Source organism: Phascolarctos cinereus, unplaced genomic scaffold (genome assembly GCF_003287225.1).
Source record: "Phascolarctos cinereus isolate Bilbo 61053 unplaced genomic scaffold, phaCin_HiC Scaffold_726;HRSCAF=1367, whole genome shotgun sequence".
Lineage (NCBI taxonomy): Eukaryota > Metazoa > Chordata > Mammalia > Diprotodontia > Phascolarctidae > Phascolarctos > Phascolarctos cinereus.
Window position 1 is genome coordinate 297483320 of NW_027556098.1, and position 21274 is coordinate 297504593.

Consider the following 21274-nt stretch of genomic DNA (forward strand, 5'->3'; position numbering starts at 1 on the left):
GAAAATTACATTTTCAGACTTGTATATTAGTAAGAATATTTTACCATCTGTGTAGAGGATGTACTAAAGAGAAGAGAGACATGATAGAAAAAAGAAGAATCATGAAGTTTTCTCAATAATCTTGACAGAGCTGATGAGGGATTGATCTGGGTTGGTAGTACTATGAATGGAGTGGAAGAGATTCTGGACTATTTATATATAATAGATGCTTAATAGACATTTTTTAAATTTAATTGAGTAGAGTGATGTCTTTCTTCTATACTCTAGGGTTGGTCCAGTGTAGGATCATGAGATCATAAGATCATAGAGTTAAATCTGGAGAACTGTGATATCATCTAGCTTAACTCACTCTTTACAGATGAGGAAACTGAGTTCCAAATAGCCGATGTGACTTGCTCAAGATCACACAGAGAGTGACTGACATGATTCTAACCCAGATCCTCAGACTCTAAAATCTATACTCTTTTCAGTATACTATACTGCCTCTCCTATATGTTGGTTACCATATGAAGTGATAAGCTCTTTAATTATGAAAGGGTTTAAACAGAGACCATATGGTAATTCTAAGGAATACCATAAAGAAGATTGCCTCGTTGTGTGGAAGATTATACTATATGCCCTTCAAAATCTCTCCTTAATTTTGAAATTTTACTGTCTATGATAAAAGATAGAGATAGCTAGAAAAAGGAGGAAATGGGAACTCATAAATCATACTTAATCACAGACTCTCACATTTGGAAGGTACCTCACAGGCCATTTAATCCAACCAGTACTTGGAAAAGAATCCCTTCTATAGCATACGTGACGTACACAAAATATAATCAACATATATGTAATACATATATAATATGCCAGCAAAATATTAGTCAAATAGATATTTTCAGGTCACTTTTGCATGAAGATTATTGTAAATGCATCTTTTTTTAATGTCAATGATTTATAGAAAATTAGGACATTTCATTTTTTCCAAGGAAACATTAAATGAGAATTTAATACCTTTGCAATTATCCTATTAAAATGAAAATATTGCCAACATTTTCATTCCTATAAATTGTATTCATAATGTCTTTAGCCCTCTAGATACAGTATATGCATATCAGTTGTTAGTTCTCTTTTTAATGCTTTTGAAATGTCCACAGCATTATTTTGAATTTCAAAATGTTGAGTGAATGGGCCTTTATAAATATTTTTAATTTAAATGTCATTTTTCTTTTTTCTACAATTTTCACCATCTTTTCTGACTGAAGTTCCTGAATGAAAACCTCTCCAATATATCTCCCATAAAGGTGCTAAACCAGTGATGGGGAACCTGTGGTCTCGAGGCCACATATGGCCCTCTAGGTTTTCAAGTGCAACCCTTTGAATCCAAACTTCACAGAACAACTCTTTCCTGTGACATTTGGATTCAGTCAAAGAGCCACACTTGAGGACCTAGAAGGTCACAGGTTTCCCACCCCTGTGCTAAACTAATTCTCCTAAAGTGTAGATCTGACCAAGTCACTATCCTTCTCATGAAGTTACATATATCCCTATTACCCCTAGGACCAAATATAAACTCTTCTTTGGCATTTAGAGCCCTTCATAATCTGTCTCCAGTCTGTTTTCCAGGTCTGTTGCACTTAAACCCATTTATACACTATAGTCCAGTGAAATTGGCCTTCTTGCTATTCTTCATATGAAACATTCCGTCTCCTATACCTGTTCTTTTACACAAACCACCATCCATGACTGGAATACATTCCTTCCTCACACTTTCCCCTCTGAACCTTCAGCTTCCTTCAAAGCTTAACTCAACTACCTCCTTCATGAGACATTTCCTGATCCCTTCATCCTCCCTCATAAATTACTTTGTATTAATTTGGCATACAATCATATGATAGATATTTTCCCCTGATAGAAAGTAAGCCCTTGAAGGCAAGAGTTGTTTCATTTTTGCTGTTGTTGTTTGTGTATCCCTGGCACCTGGCAATGTGTCTGACAGACACTAAATAAGTGCATGTAGATCATTGATTGCTATAGCTAAGAGAAAGTCATTCTGCCTTTTTTGGTATGCAAAGGTATCAAATTTACAAAGTATTTTTATGTATTTAAAATCCTGCTTCCTCTGTACTTTTAAAAATTTGCATTTTTTCTGAGATCCTATGATCTATTCCTTAAATTTTGTCCTAAAACTGCTTGCATTGCATTTTACAGGTTGGCTATTGGAATGACATGGATAAACTAGTTCTGATTCAAGATGTACCTACACTTGGCAATGACACTGCAGCTGTTGAAAACAGGACGGTTGTTGTAACCACAATCATGGTAAGCTTTTGTCATGTGTTTATTTTTCCTTTCTGTTGGGAGACTAAGAATCTTCCAGGTATGGGTAATGGGGAGGGTGAGAACTGTACCTTAGTGGTTTGTTTTACTTAAAATATTCTCTTCATTCAGAATCTATTTGTCCCCAAGTTTGAGTCAACTCATTTCTTTTATTTGTATTGTCTTTTGTTCTATCATCATTCTATGTAATAATATTGAAAATTTTAAATGGATACAGTAAAACTCTAGGTGAAAATCTATAAAATGCACAGATCCCTAAAAGACAAAACAGCTAAAAAGTCAATAACAAAAATTCAATGCCTTCAGTTTTCTATAGTGCTTTTAAAACATCAATGTGATAAGTTTTTAATACTCAAAATTATTATTTCAGGTATTTTAATCATCTATAAAGATTTGCATTGTCTGATTATAAGATTAGAGAAACCAAATCTGGACATTTTAATGGACATGTTTAATATCAGTGTTTCTTGAAGCCAATTTGCTTAGTTTCATGTTTATTTTTTAATGTTAAAATAGTTGTTTTTTTCTTCACTGGTTATTTTTCTCATTGACCAATCCATACTCACACCATTATTCATTGACTTGCTCTTGGGAATTGAGCAAAATGCAGCTGCTTCATTATGTCACATCATAAAATGAGAAATTCTTTAGATTTCAAAGCTCCTTTCCTCAAAGAGAGTCTTGTGAAATTACCTGTTAAATAATAGACTATCTTACCTTTTTCCTCTCTGAAGTCAAACATGCCCTTTAGAGTGAATGCTTGTCAAAACAGACCAGCAAACAGTGACCTTTACCTGTCTGGTCTTGAAGTTTTACATCTCAGCTTGCTGCACTTTTCACCTGTCTCATTAGACAAGATATATACATATATATTTAATCATTTATGGGAACAATCTACCTTAAATGAGATGGAAACATATTTAGGTAGCTTAGTGTTTTTCAGTAAGGTTGACCTATTTCCTAAACTGATCTTGGAGTGAAATAGGAAAATACTGGAAAATGCTTTAGTGACACTTTCATGGTTTCACTGTGTTGCAGTTCCCTCTGTGTTACATCACCAGTTAGAGATGTAATATGTCATGTCATTGATTTCAAGATTATCTTTCGAGGATGCAAATCAACCAACAGCAATTGTGTTTATGGCATTGTGAGATATGTAACTTCTATCCTAACTGTAATACTTGCATGGACTTTAAAAGCCATATATATATATATATTTATTTCTTTTCCTAAAAAAAAGACCCAGTAATGGAAAAATCATACTTCAGTACAGTCCTCCTCTTTTCAGCCTCTGATGAAGAATCCTATTTTAAGAAATTGATCAAGAAAGAAAGAGTTCCACGATGCTGCGAACATTCCTAACTAAGGCTCAAGTCTTATTCTCCAATATAGTAAACTTAAACTAATTTTTCATGTGGATTATGGTTCTTCACTGGATGACCAGGCCCTCGACTACTAAAAAAAAAAGTTCTGTGACCATGCTGAATTATCTAAAACAGATGAAGAATTGACCTTCATCCTTATCAAGAGAAGAAATGGATGTTGAATGGGAATCATTTAGTTAAAGTTTCTATCATCCCCATGTCTTTAAATGAGGTCACTGTACATTCATTATGTATATATGCCATTCATAACTCCAAGCATAGATAAAACAAGTAAATACATATGAACTTGTGTGATTGTTTCCTGATCAAATACAATCTTTAAAAAAACGCACACATTTTTGAAATTTTGCCTGTTTTGTCTGCAATGAAGCATTTTAATGTGCTTGATAATTATTATATAGAAAATACCTTTTTCATCCCTATTGTTCAAGGGACTAGAGCTATAATTCTAAAAGTCAAGGAGCTAAATGATTTTTGCCCAGCATGTTTAGATTTCCTTGCAGCATGTCACCTGTAAGTAAATAAAAAATAATTTTAAAAATACAAATGTGTTATCTGTATGTGCATATAGTACTACCTATGTATAAATTCTGTTGATTGGCAGTACTAGTTGTTATTATGAACATAGTGCAAGGCCAATGTTTATCTGCATATTATTCATACTGAAATATTCACAAGTTAATCACCAAATAAGCCACAGATAATATTTCATTAATGGACATTTCTGAACCCATAGTATTGGTCTTTGTATTTTGCTTTTGCTGAAAACGCTATCCATGGACTATGGCATCTCCCACCCATAGCCTTCTTCATATTGAAGGAAATATAATTCCATGTAGATGAATGAGATATTGGAGAACCACACGTAATAACCCCTCAAATTCCATTGAAAACCAGCTAAGAAAGATAAAGACAGTTAATTTTTCTTTTTTTAATGAATAAAGCACATATCTAGCCATATGAAAAAGTTAAAGATTGTATCGCATGGCCAATATTTTTTCTGAAATACTGTGTACAGTCTTGCTACTCTTCCTTTTTGCCTTTCCCTTCTGTATCTCATTTGTGTGCTGTACTGCTAGATAATTTTGTTGTTAAATAAAAAATTATTGAGAAATTAGCTGTTGTACCCAAACAAAATGTGGTGTTTAGCTTTTTATATTTGAAAATATCATCTTTGATCAGAGTACAATGTCAGTTTTTATCTGTAATAGGGCCTTCATTTTATTACCTGGCAGGAAGATCTAAGAATGAATGATTGAAAGATCTCAGATAGTCATTTTTTTTTCCTAAAAGTAGTCTTATTCCAAGACTTCCTAAATTTTAAGCCTAAAATATTGTAAAATTGCAACTTTTATATGCCTGTGACCATGGTTGATGTAACACAAAATGACAAAATAACAATTCATATAGACAATCTGAGGCAGTGAGTTTTGATTCTATGCCTGGGGAAGAAAGTGTCATTTGATCATGGAATGTTAGAGCTAGAAAAGAGCTTAGAGTTAATCTAGTCCAACTCTCCACCACTACCACCGCCCGTGGCTAGAATTTTATAAATAAAGAAACTGAAAACCAAAGATATGAACCAATTTGTCTCATAGGTTATAATTAGGAAGGCAGGAATCTGATTTAGTTGAAATCAGGGTGTGGGAGGAACAGGACAGGAAAGACTACTACTAATCTCAAAGTACTCTCCCTGTGCGATAATTTGACCTCTTCAGGGAAAATGAGCTATTACAGCCAGATCCTTCCCTCCACCTCCAGTTTGACTCAATTTAAATCATTTTTGTGGAAAATCAGTACACTAATTCATCATATTCTTTAAATGGAGTAACATGGAGCAAAATGCCATGAAACCAAATTCAGTGGCCTACAATTTTCTAAAATCAAAGTTAGTTCTGAGAATGTTTAAATAATATTGTTCAAAATAGTTTTATCTCATCTACATAATGTATTTTACAATGATCATGGTAGACACAATGCAAATCACGTACATACTAGTGCAGATAATGCTTCTTCTTAAATATCAACTCTTCTAGTATATTAAAGAAACTCCTTTAGCTTTCAAACAAGCCAACCCCAAATGAACCTAGGATTATTCAAAGGTTAAAGTGAGCATACTTTTATCTTTGTATTTTAAAAAAAAAACACCTTAATTTCCAATTCTAAGCATGTTCCCACTGAACATATAGGGTTGCAGTGAAATAAGTTATTTATATCTGTCAGGATGCTTTTCAGGCAGGCAGCAATTTCCATAGCAAATAATCAATGATTTCAAACTGACAACTGATGCAAGTGAATCTTTCATCATTTTAACTGCATTCTAATCATGTCTTAGGCAATTGCAATGATTACTTTGTGTGACATATATGAAATCATTCTGGTAAGGTCCCTATTTCAACAGCTTAATACTTCAATAATTATAATTTCCAGCTTGGCTTTTCCATGGTATATATTTGTAATGTATGTGAATGGAAGAGAGTTTCAACTTTGTAAAGCTGAAGACCAAGCCCACTAGATTAGACTTCATTGCCTCAAACAGACGAGACTCGCCAGGCCTGTGAGTAGCAAAGACTTGCCAGGCAATCTATAGTAAAAGTTATTTCAATCATCAAATTCATAATACCAAAGATCCAATGTCTAATAAAGTACAAAAGGCTAGTAATTCCTTTAAAAATTAACTTCTAAGGAAATATTATGTATGCCAGACTACATATAAAACATCTCTTATAATCAAAGACAAGAAACTTCAATTGTAGGAGGAAAGTAGGAGATAAGTGTATTTCACTATTCAGATCATAGTATTTCACACTCCCCAAGGAAACTACCACTAGGAGACTCAAAAGTTCCCTTCCATACTGCCCCTACATTATGGACTAAATCTCAACAATTCCCACCTTTTAAAAAATGCATTTGGGTATTTTGTCAATTTCTTTGGGCTCATAGGTGCGGAAATTATCACTTTTCCTTAAGAAGGAAACAAGATCAAAAGAATAGTAGGCCTGTGGATATAAGAGAGAACAGAGCAGCTGTAAGAGACTTTTCTCTGTGAGGGTCAGCTTTTCTTCTCACATTCCACTCCCTCTCTCCCAAGTCATTGCTCTATTTTACTCACTCTGACTTGCATTTCACCTTACCCTGACACTCCAAATTCTATTGGTCCCATAGGCTGGCCTGACTCTGCCTAAAATTTTGCAAAATTTTCTATAAGTATTTTTGGGAGATGAATATTTAATACACATGTGTGCATATATACATACTCATTTGTACAAATATTTACTTATATTTGTAGTTCTAAAACAAAATCTTATTGGTCTACATTTAACAAGATAAAGAAAACAAATCTATCTTTGTTGTCCAAAAGGAAGCTGTAAAAATGGAGCCAGACTTTAAGTGATTTTTTTCCTGCTTTCTATATTTCAGTCTGTACAGAAGTAACTAGAATATTTCAGTGTCTCATTCTTTTAAAAGAGCTGTACAGAAAAGTATGTAGTAGAATTAGTGTAGTACAGTGGAATTAGTCATTTGAATTAGTTAATTTGAATCTTAAAAATTTGAATTGGCTAAAAGATAGAAAATTCCATTCATGCGATCATTTCAGTTCCTTTTAAAAAATCACACAGTATCTAGGAGAGTTGTACTCATGTTTTTAAAATGATGACAGTTGTCCCCCAAAATGTGGATACTAAGAGTAAGAGCTGAATATCTTGTCTTTAATCCAGTTTGTGATATCCCCCCCCCACATTTAGAAAAAGGGAAGTTAAATTAGTAGGTAAATAAGAAATTAAATTCAGTGAGGAAAGGAAAATAACTAGGCAAACTAGGCAAAGCCTGCACTGACACAAAATAATTTATTTATATATTTAATTGAATTTTTTTTTCAATTAAGAAGCATTGATTCTCTTCTTCCCATTTCCCTTCAGTGAAAAAAAAAAGAAACTAAAAGAAAAACAAAAGTCCTATCACGAATATTCATAGTCAAGTAAAACAAATCCCCGTAAATAATGCCTTTACAATGAAGGTATGTGCTTATATGAGGTATCATATAATATAATTCATATGCCAAGGATCTGAGGTTTTATTCCTGAGACTAAATATTGAACTTGGGACCTGGATGCTTCCTCTTTTGGAAAAGCTTTATCATAGTACAAAGTTCATTTTAATTACAGCTGATAGCAATAAAACCATTTCAATAAAAATACAAATTACAGATTTGTAGCTCTTGCCTTTCTATACTGCCTCTTACCTCATTTTAATTAAGCTATAAAAGAGTCACTTACAATAATTATTCATGTTATTATGCCATATCTTTAAAGTGAACAACAGCCCCCTAATTCTCATGTCCACATTTATAATTTGTAATGTTCTTCTATTTTTTTATATTTAAAAAAATGTTCTCTATAAGTTAATATATTAATCCTCAAAGCATCTCTGTAAGGGAAATAAATTCAATTGTTCTTACCTATGGAGGAATAAAGAAGGTAATGGACTCTACGTAAAATGAAAGCAGAAGGAGGGATGTCCTGGTTCGCCTGACCACCTAGCATAGGCATATACGAAAATAATACAAAGGCCATTGCCCTGTGTTATGTCACTTAGAGGGCAGTAGGAGCTATTACCTTTAGTAAAATTATATTTTATGTTAATTATTAGGACATTGTCTTCAAATTTTTATATTGTTTGTGTAATGACAAACTAATTGGAAACAAAATAAGAATTTATATGGAATATCTTGTAGCTATCAAATAGGGATGCTTAAAAACATTCAATTCAACAGTCAACAATCGTCAAATTAGGAATTATGTTTTTCTGTTTTTTAATAGACAACTAAATGGAATAACCACAGGTATTACAGAGCAGCCTCAAAATCGTATAGCATAATGTTATGAAACATATATTTACATTAGTGCTTTATATGCTCAAAGATGACCTTGCTTATAGTCATGATCATCATTGTATTGTGAGTTTCCCTGAAAAGGCTGATGGACCAATGTGTCCTCTGCATATTTGATGTTCATAACAAGTCTCCTTTGGCTAGCCATTGTCCCAGATGGAAAATATAGAGTGAGGAATACAGATACAAATAACTGTTTGAAAAGTACAAGGCTATTTGCAAATGTGATTGCCTCTTAGGATTATGATCTGATCAATGTTTTTTCTCCAAATGCTCTTGATTTTCAAGTACTTCTACTAAAGGTATCTATATATGCATATATATACATAATTTCAAATAATACTGACTTGTTCAGAAAACCATCTAGTAGCTCCACTTAACATCATATGAGTCACACTTTATAAAAATTTGACACATTCAAATTTATTTGGAAGCTGAATTAATATTCATAAAGTACTAGTTCTAGGCATAAACAGAGTATCTAACATGACTGAGAAAGTATATTCCATGCAAGTCAGAGCACAGTGCATATAAAATAATTCTAAACCAGAGTCAAAATGTGTAGAATTTGGACTAACTTATGCCTTTGTTTCATTCTACATTTTCAGGCCTTTTCTTATAGAGATCTCAAACTTCACACAGAGCTAGTCTCAAACTTTTTAGGATATATATTTTAAAACTTTAATTCCTTTAATTTAATTTAAAAACTTTAAGTATGTCAGACTTCTTATATTTCCCCAAAATGTCCTAGCATTGTTACTGTGCTGGCCATAAAATAATGACCCATTACTTGTTGATTGATTGAGGAATTAGTTCAAAGCACTTCAAAATTCATTTTCAAGGTGAATAATTAAGATTCTTTTGAGTTTATTTAGTGTGCCTTAGTTTGAGTATTGATTTCTTTTGACATAGGAGACTGTGTATAGATTAATGGATATACACCAATGTGTATAGAGTAATATGAAACATTAACTATTGGTCACACAGCAAAACCCAAAGGTTTACATGCTATTTTTTCAAATTGTATTTCATAAATTTCTCCTTTACAGTTCTACTTCTTTCATTATAGGAATCCCCATATGTTATGTACAAGAAAAACCATGAAATGTTTGAAGGGAATGACAAGTATGAAGGATACTGTGTAGATTTGGCTTCTGAAATTGCAAAACATATTGGTATCAAGTACAAAATTGCCATTGTCCCAGATGGAAAATATGGAGCAAGGGATGCAGATACAAAAATCTGGAATGGGATGGTAGGAGAACTTGTTTATGGGGTAAGCAAATCAACTTATTGATGAATTTCCCTTCTATGAACAGTAAAGATACATAATCATTGCTTTTTTAAAAAATCAACATTGAATGAGTAAACTGTTACAGTGTTCTAGATGTATAGCTTCAAAGAGAGATATAAAATATTTAGACAGTTTATTAATTCCTAAAAGTTTAAGTAATCAACACTCTGACATCTTGAGGATGAAAAAATGGCAGTGATACAAGCTCATAGTCAAATGACTAAAAATATACTGTCCACTAAAAAGGGAATGGTGCATAGCTATTTAATTTCATACTGGTTTATTACCTTTAGAAACTTTTGAGAGCTACAGAGCTAACTTGAGCAACTTGCCCTAGTCAACATTTACTTTCTGATGCTGCAATTGGTCTAGAATCATAGGATTTAGAGCTGGAAGGGCCCTTAGAAACGATCTAGCCCAACTATTTCCTTCTATAGAAGAAGAAACTGCCTTAGAGCAATAAAGTTGCTTCATACATAGGTCCTAGAGACTGCAAGTAGCAGGGCTAGGATTTAACTTTAGGCCTAGTGCCTCTCTACTTTCATTTTTGGCTTCATGTTCTGACTGACAGTCACTCATTGAGCAAGTCACAAAATAAAAGTTGTTTGGAGCTAGTCATTTACATCCAAAAATCATGTACTGATTAAATACCCTTGTTAAAGTTATTTAAACCATAACTGCACAATGAATCCTTTAACATAGATTTTTTTTTCCAAACTGTAGATATTTTTGTCATAACAAAACAAGATGTTTACAATGTTGTTGGGCCTATTAAATATTGAAGATGCATGATGAAATTCCTTCTTTATTTTACTTGACAACAAAGCTGCCCAAAGCAAGGTTTGAATATGTTTTGGTTTCACATGAAACAGTATAATGCACCTCCTGCAACAAAAGATAAGTGTATGGACAAATTTGCAGCTCAAAGCAGATAAAACATTCATTCATGCCTGACTTACAAGATCAATCATCCCTTCAGCTCCTATCACAATCTCAAGCTGGTTGCTAAAAGTAGACATCAGGCACTCAGCCGTTGTGACATCCTGCATCCTATTTCTTCCAACCAGAAATCCAACTTACAGCTAAGGAAAAGTTTTCTCCCAGTGAGGAACACAATAACAGGAACATACAATCATATGGTGATTCAGAAATGCCCTAAAGCATCCAAGCATGCTACATTAAGATTGTTTCATGCTTTTCATCCTGCAAAGCACAGAGCATACTCTATCTGATTCATCTTCACAAGGCCCTGTGAAATCAATAATTACACAGGGTATACCTCTTCCCTTTCCTTGGAAATAACATAGATAGAAAAGATTGAAGACATAACCCAAGTTCCCAAAGGGAACCACATCTCAAGCCCGAATTTCCATTTGGTACTTGCATAGCTCAGTATTCTGCTTTTCAGACCATGAAACTGACTTTTTTCTACACAGTAATATAGTAACTAAGACCTCAACATAAAGAGTAAATTGAATGACATTATACAGCAATCCATTAGATTTTTATCTTCACATGAAAGAGGTGCTGACTACATAACTAGCCTTAAATGGGAAAAGAGATGCAATATAGAGAGCAAATAACATTGGACCACAGCTTGCATGGGCAGTTTTGTCAAATGAGCATTACTACATTGAGAAAGAGTATTTCTAAAGCATTTGTTTCACAGTAATATTTGGAACTTATGGGACAGGAATACAGCAAGCAAAATTAGACTCACGTTGAGGATCTACCTTGCAGGAATAGTAGGCGCTCATTGCACTTAGAAAGAGCTACTGTGTGAATCAACTTCTAGCACTATATGAGCATCTCCCAGGGTCAAATTAATAGTATATGTAAGCATTTATAAGGTATGTTAGGTCTTTGCATACATCAAGTCATTTATGATCAATCCACAGTTATCTGGATCATCCAAAATGGTTCTAAGGCTGCTGGCAGTATGAGCAACACTTTTCAGGGTGAATGAAAGAATGTCTAGATGCATGCATATGTGTGTGTGTGCATGTGTGTTTGTGCATGTGTGTGTGTGTGTGTGTGTGTGTGTGAGAGAGAGAGAGAGAGAGAGAGAGAGAGAGAGAGAGAGAGAGAGAAAGAGTCAGACAGAAACATAGAGACTGAGTGACAGAGACAGAGAGACTATCCTGTGGGCCTTCTAATACTAAATATACGGGCATGTGCACATACATATATACATAAATATTTGAAAGATTGTTGTTCTGTATTTACCATGTCTTGCAGCACCTCTCTTTTTCTTTGTTAGTATGGATGATTTAGAATTGTCAGTATTGTTTTACCATCTTATTTTGGTACGTATTTCAATAAGTAGAAGCTATGAAGTCATTTGAATAAAAACTTAATATTTCCCAGATTTTCATGGTTGCGTTGTGTTGATAGATATTTGCCATGACTGATCTTTTACACAGGAAAAAAATGTTCTATTTGCTTTCCTAACATCTCTGTATCTTGGCTGGAAAAGGGGGTGGGGGTAAAAGATGCATGCTTTTAATTTAGATTTATTAGGAATCAGGCAATGGAAGGAAGGTATCAGTGACAGCTTCTGAAATAGTGGCAAGATCTAGCATTGCTGGGGGCAACACTTCCAATCACCTACTCTTTTCATCACCTTAATTACAAATGAAATAATCACAAGTCATATTCTCATTTTTTTGTCTATCTCCCCCACCCAGCTATTACCACCAAAAACATACTTTTGGGGATCTAAATGGTCACATCTATATCATGTATATGAAACCAAATCATTTTGCTCAAACCTGACCATACAGATGACAGCCAGGTGCGTTCATGGAATGTTAACATATATGCCTATATGTGTTTCTTCTCTTTTAGAAAGCAGAGATTGCTATCGCCCCACTAACAATCACTTTGGTCCGAGAAGAGGTTATTGACTTTTCAAAGCCTTTCATGAGTTTGGGCATATCCATTATGATTAAAAAGCCTCAGAAATCTAAACCAGGAGTCTTTTCCTTCTTGGATCCTTTGGCCTATGAGATCTGGATGTGCATAGTTTTTGCCTACATTGGTGTCAGCGTGGTCCTATTCCTAGTTAGTAGATTTAGTCCATATGAGTGGCACACAGAAGAGCCAGAGGATGGAAAAGAAGGACCAAGTGATCAGCCTCCAAATGAGTTTGGCATTTTTAACAGCCTCTGGTTTTCCCTGGGTGCCTTTATGCAGCAAGGATGTGACATTTCTCCAAGGTCAGTTTTAAAATTCTGAACATTTCCTTTAGTATCTATTCCCCAATAATTCCAAGGTTTTTGAGGTTCACCAGCCCACCTAGATCCAGAACTAAGGACAAGCAAGGTAAGTATCTATTTAGAACTTAGCTGCAGGGAGCACAGGGAAGGGGAACCAAGAGCATTTTTTAACATTAGTGTTTATAAATATGTATTTTTGAATGCCAGAAATTTGCTATGTCTATGGCAGACAGGTATTTTTCTTGTGATAAGTTGTATGACTACAGTAATCTACTACATAGGTGGCACAATGTTTAAACCTTGCCTAGGGTACATTAATGGCTTGTCCTAGCTCTAGATCTATATGCTCTTTTTCTAAGATAAAACATTTTTGAAAATAACAAAAACTTTCATTACATAAACTATATTGAGCATAATCCTAACTAGTTTATTTCTTGTTTGCATAAAATGTGAATAAATCACAAAGATTAATGTTCCCTGTAGATCAGTGACTTATGCCAACCCTCGCCACTGTCAAAACCATTTAGTATTAATGTTTAGTTCAGTGATTTGACAGATGGAAAAATAAAATCTAAATTGTAATTACATGAACTCATTTTCAGTTCCCTTCTCATGATTTGAATAAACATTTTAATAAGCTGATAGGTAGCAACTGTTAAGTTTGATTCTCCTGCCAATGCAACTTAAGGGAGATGTCTGTGATGAAGTTCCACAGAATCTGGATCTCTGTAAGAGGCATACACTCTAAGACTTTACGTGTTAAGTTCTATAATCAAAATAAATACTATTTTGAGACCAATCTACTCCAACATTATGTTGAAGTGATTACTGGCATTCTAGGATTTATGCATATGTTTTCAGAATTACCTTAGCGCATATATATATATATGTGTGTGTGTGTGTGTGTGTGTGTGTGTGTGTGTGTGTGTGTGTATTACATATATAATTTTGCTGTTAATTTTGCTGAAAAAAGAAAGGTCAACCTCCAATAGCAAACAGAAGTAACCAAATTGTAATCCACTTCCTCCATAAAGTATATGGATTAAAATGTCATGGTGGAGGGAGGGGGGATGATTGTGTATATAATAACTTTAAGCTGTTAAATGTAAAACAGCACTAAGATTTTGTGGACATCTCACATATTCAAAAGGCAACTTGGCATAGTACATATATTCTTGAAATTGGAGAAAGACCTGGTTTCATATACTATCTCAAATTTAATTAGTTATATAATCAACTGTAGGGAAGCCGTATAACTTTCCTGAGACTCAAGCAGCTCTCTAAGACTTATCAACTAAGTCTGTTTAAGTAAAGTTCCCACAGCAATGAAATAATAAACCATTTCCATACTGTGACATGCACATAAACACACATAGATATACCTTGAGCTCAATATATAACTTCTTGCACATATATCAGTGAGGACCTCCTGAAATTACTTTCTGTTGTCTAAATAAGCAACCAGAAACAAGACAGGTAACTATTGTATGCACCTGTATTGAGAGAACATAACCAAGATTACAACTGAGACTTAGAAAAATGTTTAAAGTGTGAGGAAAGAGCTATGTAAAATTATTATGGTATAATAGTTAGAGTACCTGACTTGAAATTAGGAAGACATAAATTTATATCCTCAGGCATTTACTAGTTGTGTGACCCAGGGCAAATCACTTAACCTCTCTCTCAGTCTCAGTTTCCTCATCTATAAAATACAGATAATGATAGTACCTACCTCCCAAGATTGTTGTGAAGATCAAATAAAATAATTTGTTATACTACCTTTAATGCTAGCCATAGAAATTATAGAATTAACATAGGGATTCCTCAATCCAACAAAAGCAGAAAGTTTCAAGACCAATTTAGGCAGTATAGGTGTACTAATGAGATCATCAGTGCATCCTGACTTTTCTCATTTAGATCATTTTTCCATCCTCTTAAGCCAATACCAAGCAAGAGGAGTAGTGAGTAGTGAGAAGATATATAAGGCAATGTAAAAATGTACTATAGTTAGTCCAGAAAGGAAATGTAGTCTGGAGTGCTATATCCAAGGGCTAAGATTATTTTGGAATGAACATAATCATTCACCACAGTGCCAACTCTACTAAATACGCCCAACATATGCCACTCCATCTCAGTGAAGCTATGACAAGAAAGGAGAATGCAATCCATCTTTTCTCCAGTGCTATTAGGATCTCACTAGCACTTTTCTATGCATTAATGATAAAATCCAGCACAAAGTTAGTCTTTATCCATTTCTATTTATTGAGCAATAAAGAGGAGATTTTCACATTTTCAACATCAATTATAAATATAGCAGAAGGATCCACAAATAGTGCATAAATCATTAAAAGAAATCCTGCCAAAATATATAAAATTAGGCAAATTGATTAAAGTTGCTTCTTTAACAAGCACATTAAAAAAACAGTGTTTTTCTCTTTTCCAATCTTAGAGGAAAATGTTCATTACCTTATTCATGTTTAGATCCCTCTCAGGTCGAATTGTTGGAGGTGTTTGGTGGTTCTTTACGCTCATCATCATCTCATCTTACACGGCAAACCTTGCTGCATTCTTGACAGTTGAGCGAATGGTCTCCCCAATAGAAAGTGCAGAAGACCTTGCCAAACAAACTGAAATTGCATATGGAACATTGGACTCTGGGTCAACAAAAGAATTCTTCAGAGTAAGTCAACAGAAGTACCACAAAATATTCTGCACTTTGAAACAAATGTTACTTTATAAGTAATTATGGTGCAATCTGTAGTGCTCGGTTAAGGCCTATGACTACTTCATGGAGTTTAAACCATCTCTAATCTTTGAAACAATTACTGATCTTTACTTGAGAAAAGTACTTTTCCCCCAAGGGACTGGAAAAGCAAGAGCTGATTGGAAAAACTCTGCATTAGTAATTGATCTAATGCTTCGATAATAATAGCAAGCATCGACAATGCTATGGTAATAGTGAAGATGGCTATATTGCTCTTACTTAGTGCAGCTTTGTGATAAGGGATAAGAATTAGAATAAGAAGAGGGAAATGCAGGCATTACGCAGCTTATGAAATCTAATTATAGCTCATTGCCTTTTCAGACCAAAACTTTAACTGCAAACTTTATTTCCCATGTGGATTATATTGTTCCATGATAATAGTTTAAACCCATAATTCACTTCTTTTCAGAAAATAAAAGCAGAAAATGTTTAAATTCTAGAAGCACCTATCAGAACGTGTTTAATCTTCACTTTGCATTTTCTTAACATTAGAAGTGGAAGTTAGCTGCATCGATATATTGTGTTGTTCTTCGTGTGACTTATGATTTATGTCCCAGCTGGGCACGTATTTTTAGGGGTCCGTTCCATCATAGAGTTTGATTTTCTGGACCCTCACCAGTGGTATAAACACTTTAACAGAACTTTCTAGGATTTGTGATACATTTTGTATCTATATTTTCAAGTATGTTTAATCAGCTATGACTGAAGACATTTTGCATTATTTGCTTAAGAAACATGGAAGGTTGCATGAATATTTGAATGTATCTTATTTCCTGACTTTTCACATAAAAGAACAGTAATCCTTAAAGTAAGTCCATAATTACATGCTAAATAAATTTAAATGGAATTTGAAATTTTTACTTTTATGTATCTTTTACCTTTTAAATTTAAATTTTACTTTCCATTTTAAGGTATAGGACATTAAATACAGCCAAAATGGTTAAGCTATCAACTTTCAAAGAAAAATATACATATGTTTAGATGCAGTCTAGAAAATATTTGTTTTTCAAAAGATTTTAATATCTCTTTAATGATATCATCCAAATCAATAGTTAATTCAGTAAACTTGGTCAAACCAGATATCCAGCTTTCTATACACAAAAGAACAGTTGATTGAATCATACATTTTTCATTATTCTGTTTCATTATTCTGTTTCATTTCACCTAAAACCTTTCTATTCATAAGATTTTTTTTAGAATTTCCTCCCATACCACAAATTTGATCATTATATATTACATTAAATAGCTATTAAATTCTGCTATTGAAGTTAGGCATAGCAACCTAAATTTTTGACTTAACTAATAGTCTTCATAGTAACAATGCTTTATTAGCATTAGGTATAAGTACAAGTTTAGCACAGTTTCAGCTCTGTGGAAGGCATGAATTTTGTCAAATCACAGGTTTTTCTTCAAGAACGTAGATAGGGAAGTGAGATAGAGTCATCTTACTCAGAAATGGTTCTGAAGATGCATGAAAGCAAAGAGGGAGTGGGGGATGGGGAATCGTGATCTTTTTATTTGTAAGTAAGCTACTAGTTAATTTTTTTTTGCATTCTCCACAAAATGATAAAGAAAATAAATTTCAAATTTGATTGACAAAGAAAGAAGTCCAAGAAAATGTTACTGTAAACTTTGGAATGATCAGACAAAATGGGAAATTTTATTTTATTTTATCTTGTTCCTGTCTGGAAGAAGTAAAAGTAAATCAGTTTCACAGTTCACAGGAGCTATTGCTGAAAGTAAATATGAATTAATGGACATATATACATACATATATATATATATATATACATATACACACATACGTATATATATGTGTATATATATACATATATATATATATAGTATGTATATATGTGTATATATATATATGATGGATAGGGCCATTCATTGCCTGGATTTGCAGAACATATATAATTTTTTTTCTCTGACCAGATTTTAGTTGGAAAGCTCCTTAGTGAACACAGATACGTATAAAAATTCCAGGCTCTGAAACATCTAAACTACATCTCATCAGAAAATAAAAAGCATGGATTTTACATAATGGCTCTCTCTCTCTCTCTTTCTCTCTTTCTCTCTCTCTCTCTCTCTCTCACTCTCACTCTACGGAGTGGCACTGCTTTCAATGAGCCATTTGTCAGATTGATTGAGGAGACTGAAGTGTATTTTTCTTTTCATCACAGATATTTTCTCATAAGAACATAGTAATATTGCATTTATTTACTCTACTATTCTGCCCCTGGCAATGACCTACACCCAACACTTTAGCGATTCCTCACTCCTTATCAATATTAGGCGAGGGTGATAAATTGCTTCTGAATCCACCAATGAGTTTTGTCCCTAACATGAGACTTGTGTGTATTATACTATTTTTATCCTTGTTAGCAGAATAAAGAGGCACTTGACAATGGTTCATACTCATCAGAAAAAAAAAAGTGATACTTTTAACAGTTACAGTGCTTATACATCATTATTCTTACAGTGCTTGAATAAATTGAACTTTTAGATATAGTTGACTTATCATAGTTTAGATTTGAAGAAGTTACCAGTGAAATGACAGAGGGTAGATTAGTATCTAGTCACTGCTCAGAATGTTATTTTAAGATTCTTATGTGTGGGAGGCCTTAGTAGAACTCATGTCCTTCTATACAGCCTACTGGAAGAAGAAAACACATTTCAAGGTATTCATGAGATGATTAATCAATCAGTAAACTTTTATTAAGTGACTACTATATTTCAGACACTATTGAAGCCAGTGGAATTAAGAATTTTGTATGTAATCAGAATCATAGATGTATAGATGAAAGGGATCTTTAAGGTCTGCTAGTGTGCTAATCATTCTTCTGTAGGATCCATTCCTGAATCTCTAAACTTTCTCTTTCAAGACACGGAAAGCTCCTCACCCTGGAAATTACCTATACCTCTGGACTTTTCCCACTGGAAGTACTCTCTGCCCTTGAGGCCCCTTCTTATTATCTGATTCTTCCCAGATACACTATTTGAAAGAAAATGCCCAGGCTAGCTATGTCTTCATTCCTCTCCAAGCTCCATTCTATTTTGAATTATTTGCTTAAGAAACATCTTACTCCTCCACCTCCTTTTCAGCTCCCTTTTTGTTGTCTTTCTTCATTAGAAAGTATGCTCCTTGAAGGCAAAAACTATCTTTTTTCTTGTGTTTGTATCCTGCTGAGCCCAGTGCTTGGTACGTAATAAATACTTGTTGACTTGGCCTCTAATCCGACTCCTTCCGATTTATTTGATATTTTCTAGTAAGAACATGACTTACAAATGACATACTTCTCACAATCATAAAAGAGATAGTAAAGTGGTTAAAACTTCAATACATTCCTTTAAAATAACAAGATCCATAGTACCAGAATACAAAGATAATTTTCCACACCTTGGTCTTTTAATTTGATAGATACGATAAATAAAATCTAGGCTTGAATCTCCTCAAATTTGTTTAATTGCTTTCTGATTCTAAGAAATATTGACTGTGGCATCTGTCACTGTGTATGAATGTCACCAGCATAAAAGTCTTTTTTTGTACTTTGAAATTTTGACAGATATACCATCTCATTGATGTGGATACTTTCTGCAGCAAGGCAGATTATGATCCTTCCCTACCTGCCTATTTTGTGTGACTCTTGCCCTAGTTTTATAAATGCTTGACAGGAGTTCACCCAACATAAGAGGACTCTTGACTTTGCATCCATACCAATAAAGCTTGAAGACTATGCCTAAGTTATCCCTGGATATTTGCACCTTCTTTTCTGGCAGTATCTATTACCCTCCTTCTTTTGCATAATTCTTTCTTAGTGATGGGGTACAGCCTACACACATCCATAATGCTACTTTTTGGTACTCTTTGGATGACTTTCTAATTCTTCAGAGACTGGAGGATTACATGATTCGTAATGATACAGCATCAGGAGAAGGCTATTGGTTTGGGGGGGTTGTTTTTATTTCTTTAAGATCACCTTTTGTTTTAAGGAGAAGCTTAGGTCATTAAATACCTTCTGAATAGTTGGAGAATTTAAGGGTCAAATGCAAGCAGTTTGCTTATATTGCCAGGAATCTTGCATCCATAGTAATATAAACTTAATTGGAGTTTTGTTTTGTTTTGTTTTTTAATCAATCAGTAGACATCTATTAAGTATTTACTCTGTGCTAGACACTTTTCTAGGTTCAAGAGTTCTGGAATATACAAGAATGTAGATTTTCAGGGTAACTAGGTGGCGCAGTGGATAGACTACCGGCCCTGGAGTCAGGAGGACCTGAGTGCAAATGTGGCCTCAGACAGATAACACTTGCTAGCTATGTGACTCTGGACAAGTCACTTAACCCCAATTGCCTTACCAAAAAATATATAGAGAGATTTTCCCTGCTACTTTTTAAGGAAATTAAGTTTTTATTATCATATAGAGCTTTATTACTTACAACTCTTCTTTAATAGAAATCAAAAATATAAATATCAGAGAGTTATTTTCAATTGCTCAAAATACAGACATAGCTATATAATGCAACCACTAATATTTGCTTGTCCTATCTCCCCTCCTTCAGCATCAGGAACTGTTTGTATAGTCCCCCTTGAGTGTCATACTCACAATACTGTGATGCTTCAGACAGACCCTGCAGGCACGGATCTTAGAGGTACAAAAGCCTCAATACTTGAGCAGTTTCTAAGTTTGTGGTGTCTCTGCTGAAATGCCTCATCATTTTTTTTTCTACCTCCATTCAGCATCATTTTTTAATCTGATGCTTATTATGCTAACATATCAGATAGCAACCTTCTTGCAGTTCTGGATGAAGCCCAGAGAAAACTGCAGTGCTTCCCTTCTGACCTCTGGTTCTCAATCTCACTTCCTTTCAAGTTAGAATGAAGATGAAGAAAAGCAGTGCATTATCTCCTACCTATCTGGACTGGTAGAAACTTGGTCCAACCCTGTTGATCTGAATCTGAGCAGCTCCACTTGCTAGTGATGGTACCTTCAACAAAATGTTTATACTTTCCTTTCTCTTCAAGGGGAAATTCAGATTTCATAACCTAGTCTTCACTTGCCATTTTTTTTTAGCCAATTTTCACTAGCCCATTTCCACAGACTGGGTTCCTTTAGCCATTAAACCTTTATCTTGTTTTAAAGGAGCTGAATCCCTTCTTGCATTTGTGTACATAATATACATTTTAAGCAAATGTTACAACGTACTCTTCTCCACCTTGAAATTCTAGAAATCAGGGTATTTTAAAATGTATAAAAGTGGCATATAAGTGAATAGTTTTCTCTTTAAAAGAATAGTTTCCCTTTTTTTCAGTAGTGTATTATATTCTTTGGTTGCCTGTAGTTAAATGTTATTCCTTAATGAGTCATCTCAAAAGTCTATTCAATTTCAATCTTCCTT

The 21274-nt window shown here is 34.0% G+C and overlaps 1 protein-coding gene across 6 annotated transcripts in view; it reads left to right on the plus strand.

The window, feature by feature from the left end:
- Positions 1-21274, plus strand: part of GRIA4 (glutamate ionotropic receptor AMPA type subunit 4) — a 465778-nt gene that overhangs the window by 385543 nt on the left and 58961 nt on the right. For 5 of the 6 annotated variants that reach the window (XM_020996163.2, XM_020996162.2, XM_020996164.2 and 2 more), the window contains 4 exons: positions 2194-2304; positions 9668-9874; positions 12740-13110; positions 15592-15790. In XM_020996163.2, the coding sequence (XP_020851822.1) occupies positions 2194-2304; positions 9668-9874; positions 12740-13110; positions 15592-15790 (888 nt within the window). Of the gene's footprint in view, positions 1-2193; positions 2305-3610; positions 4834-9667; positions 9875-12739; positions 13111-15591; positions 15791-21274 lie in introns of those variants that run through there. The other variant, XM_020996170.2, reaches the window with a different exon arrangement.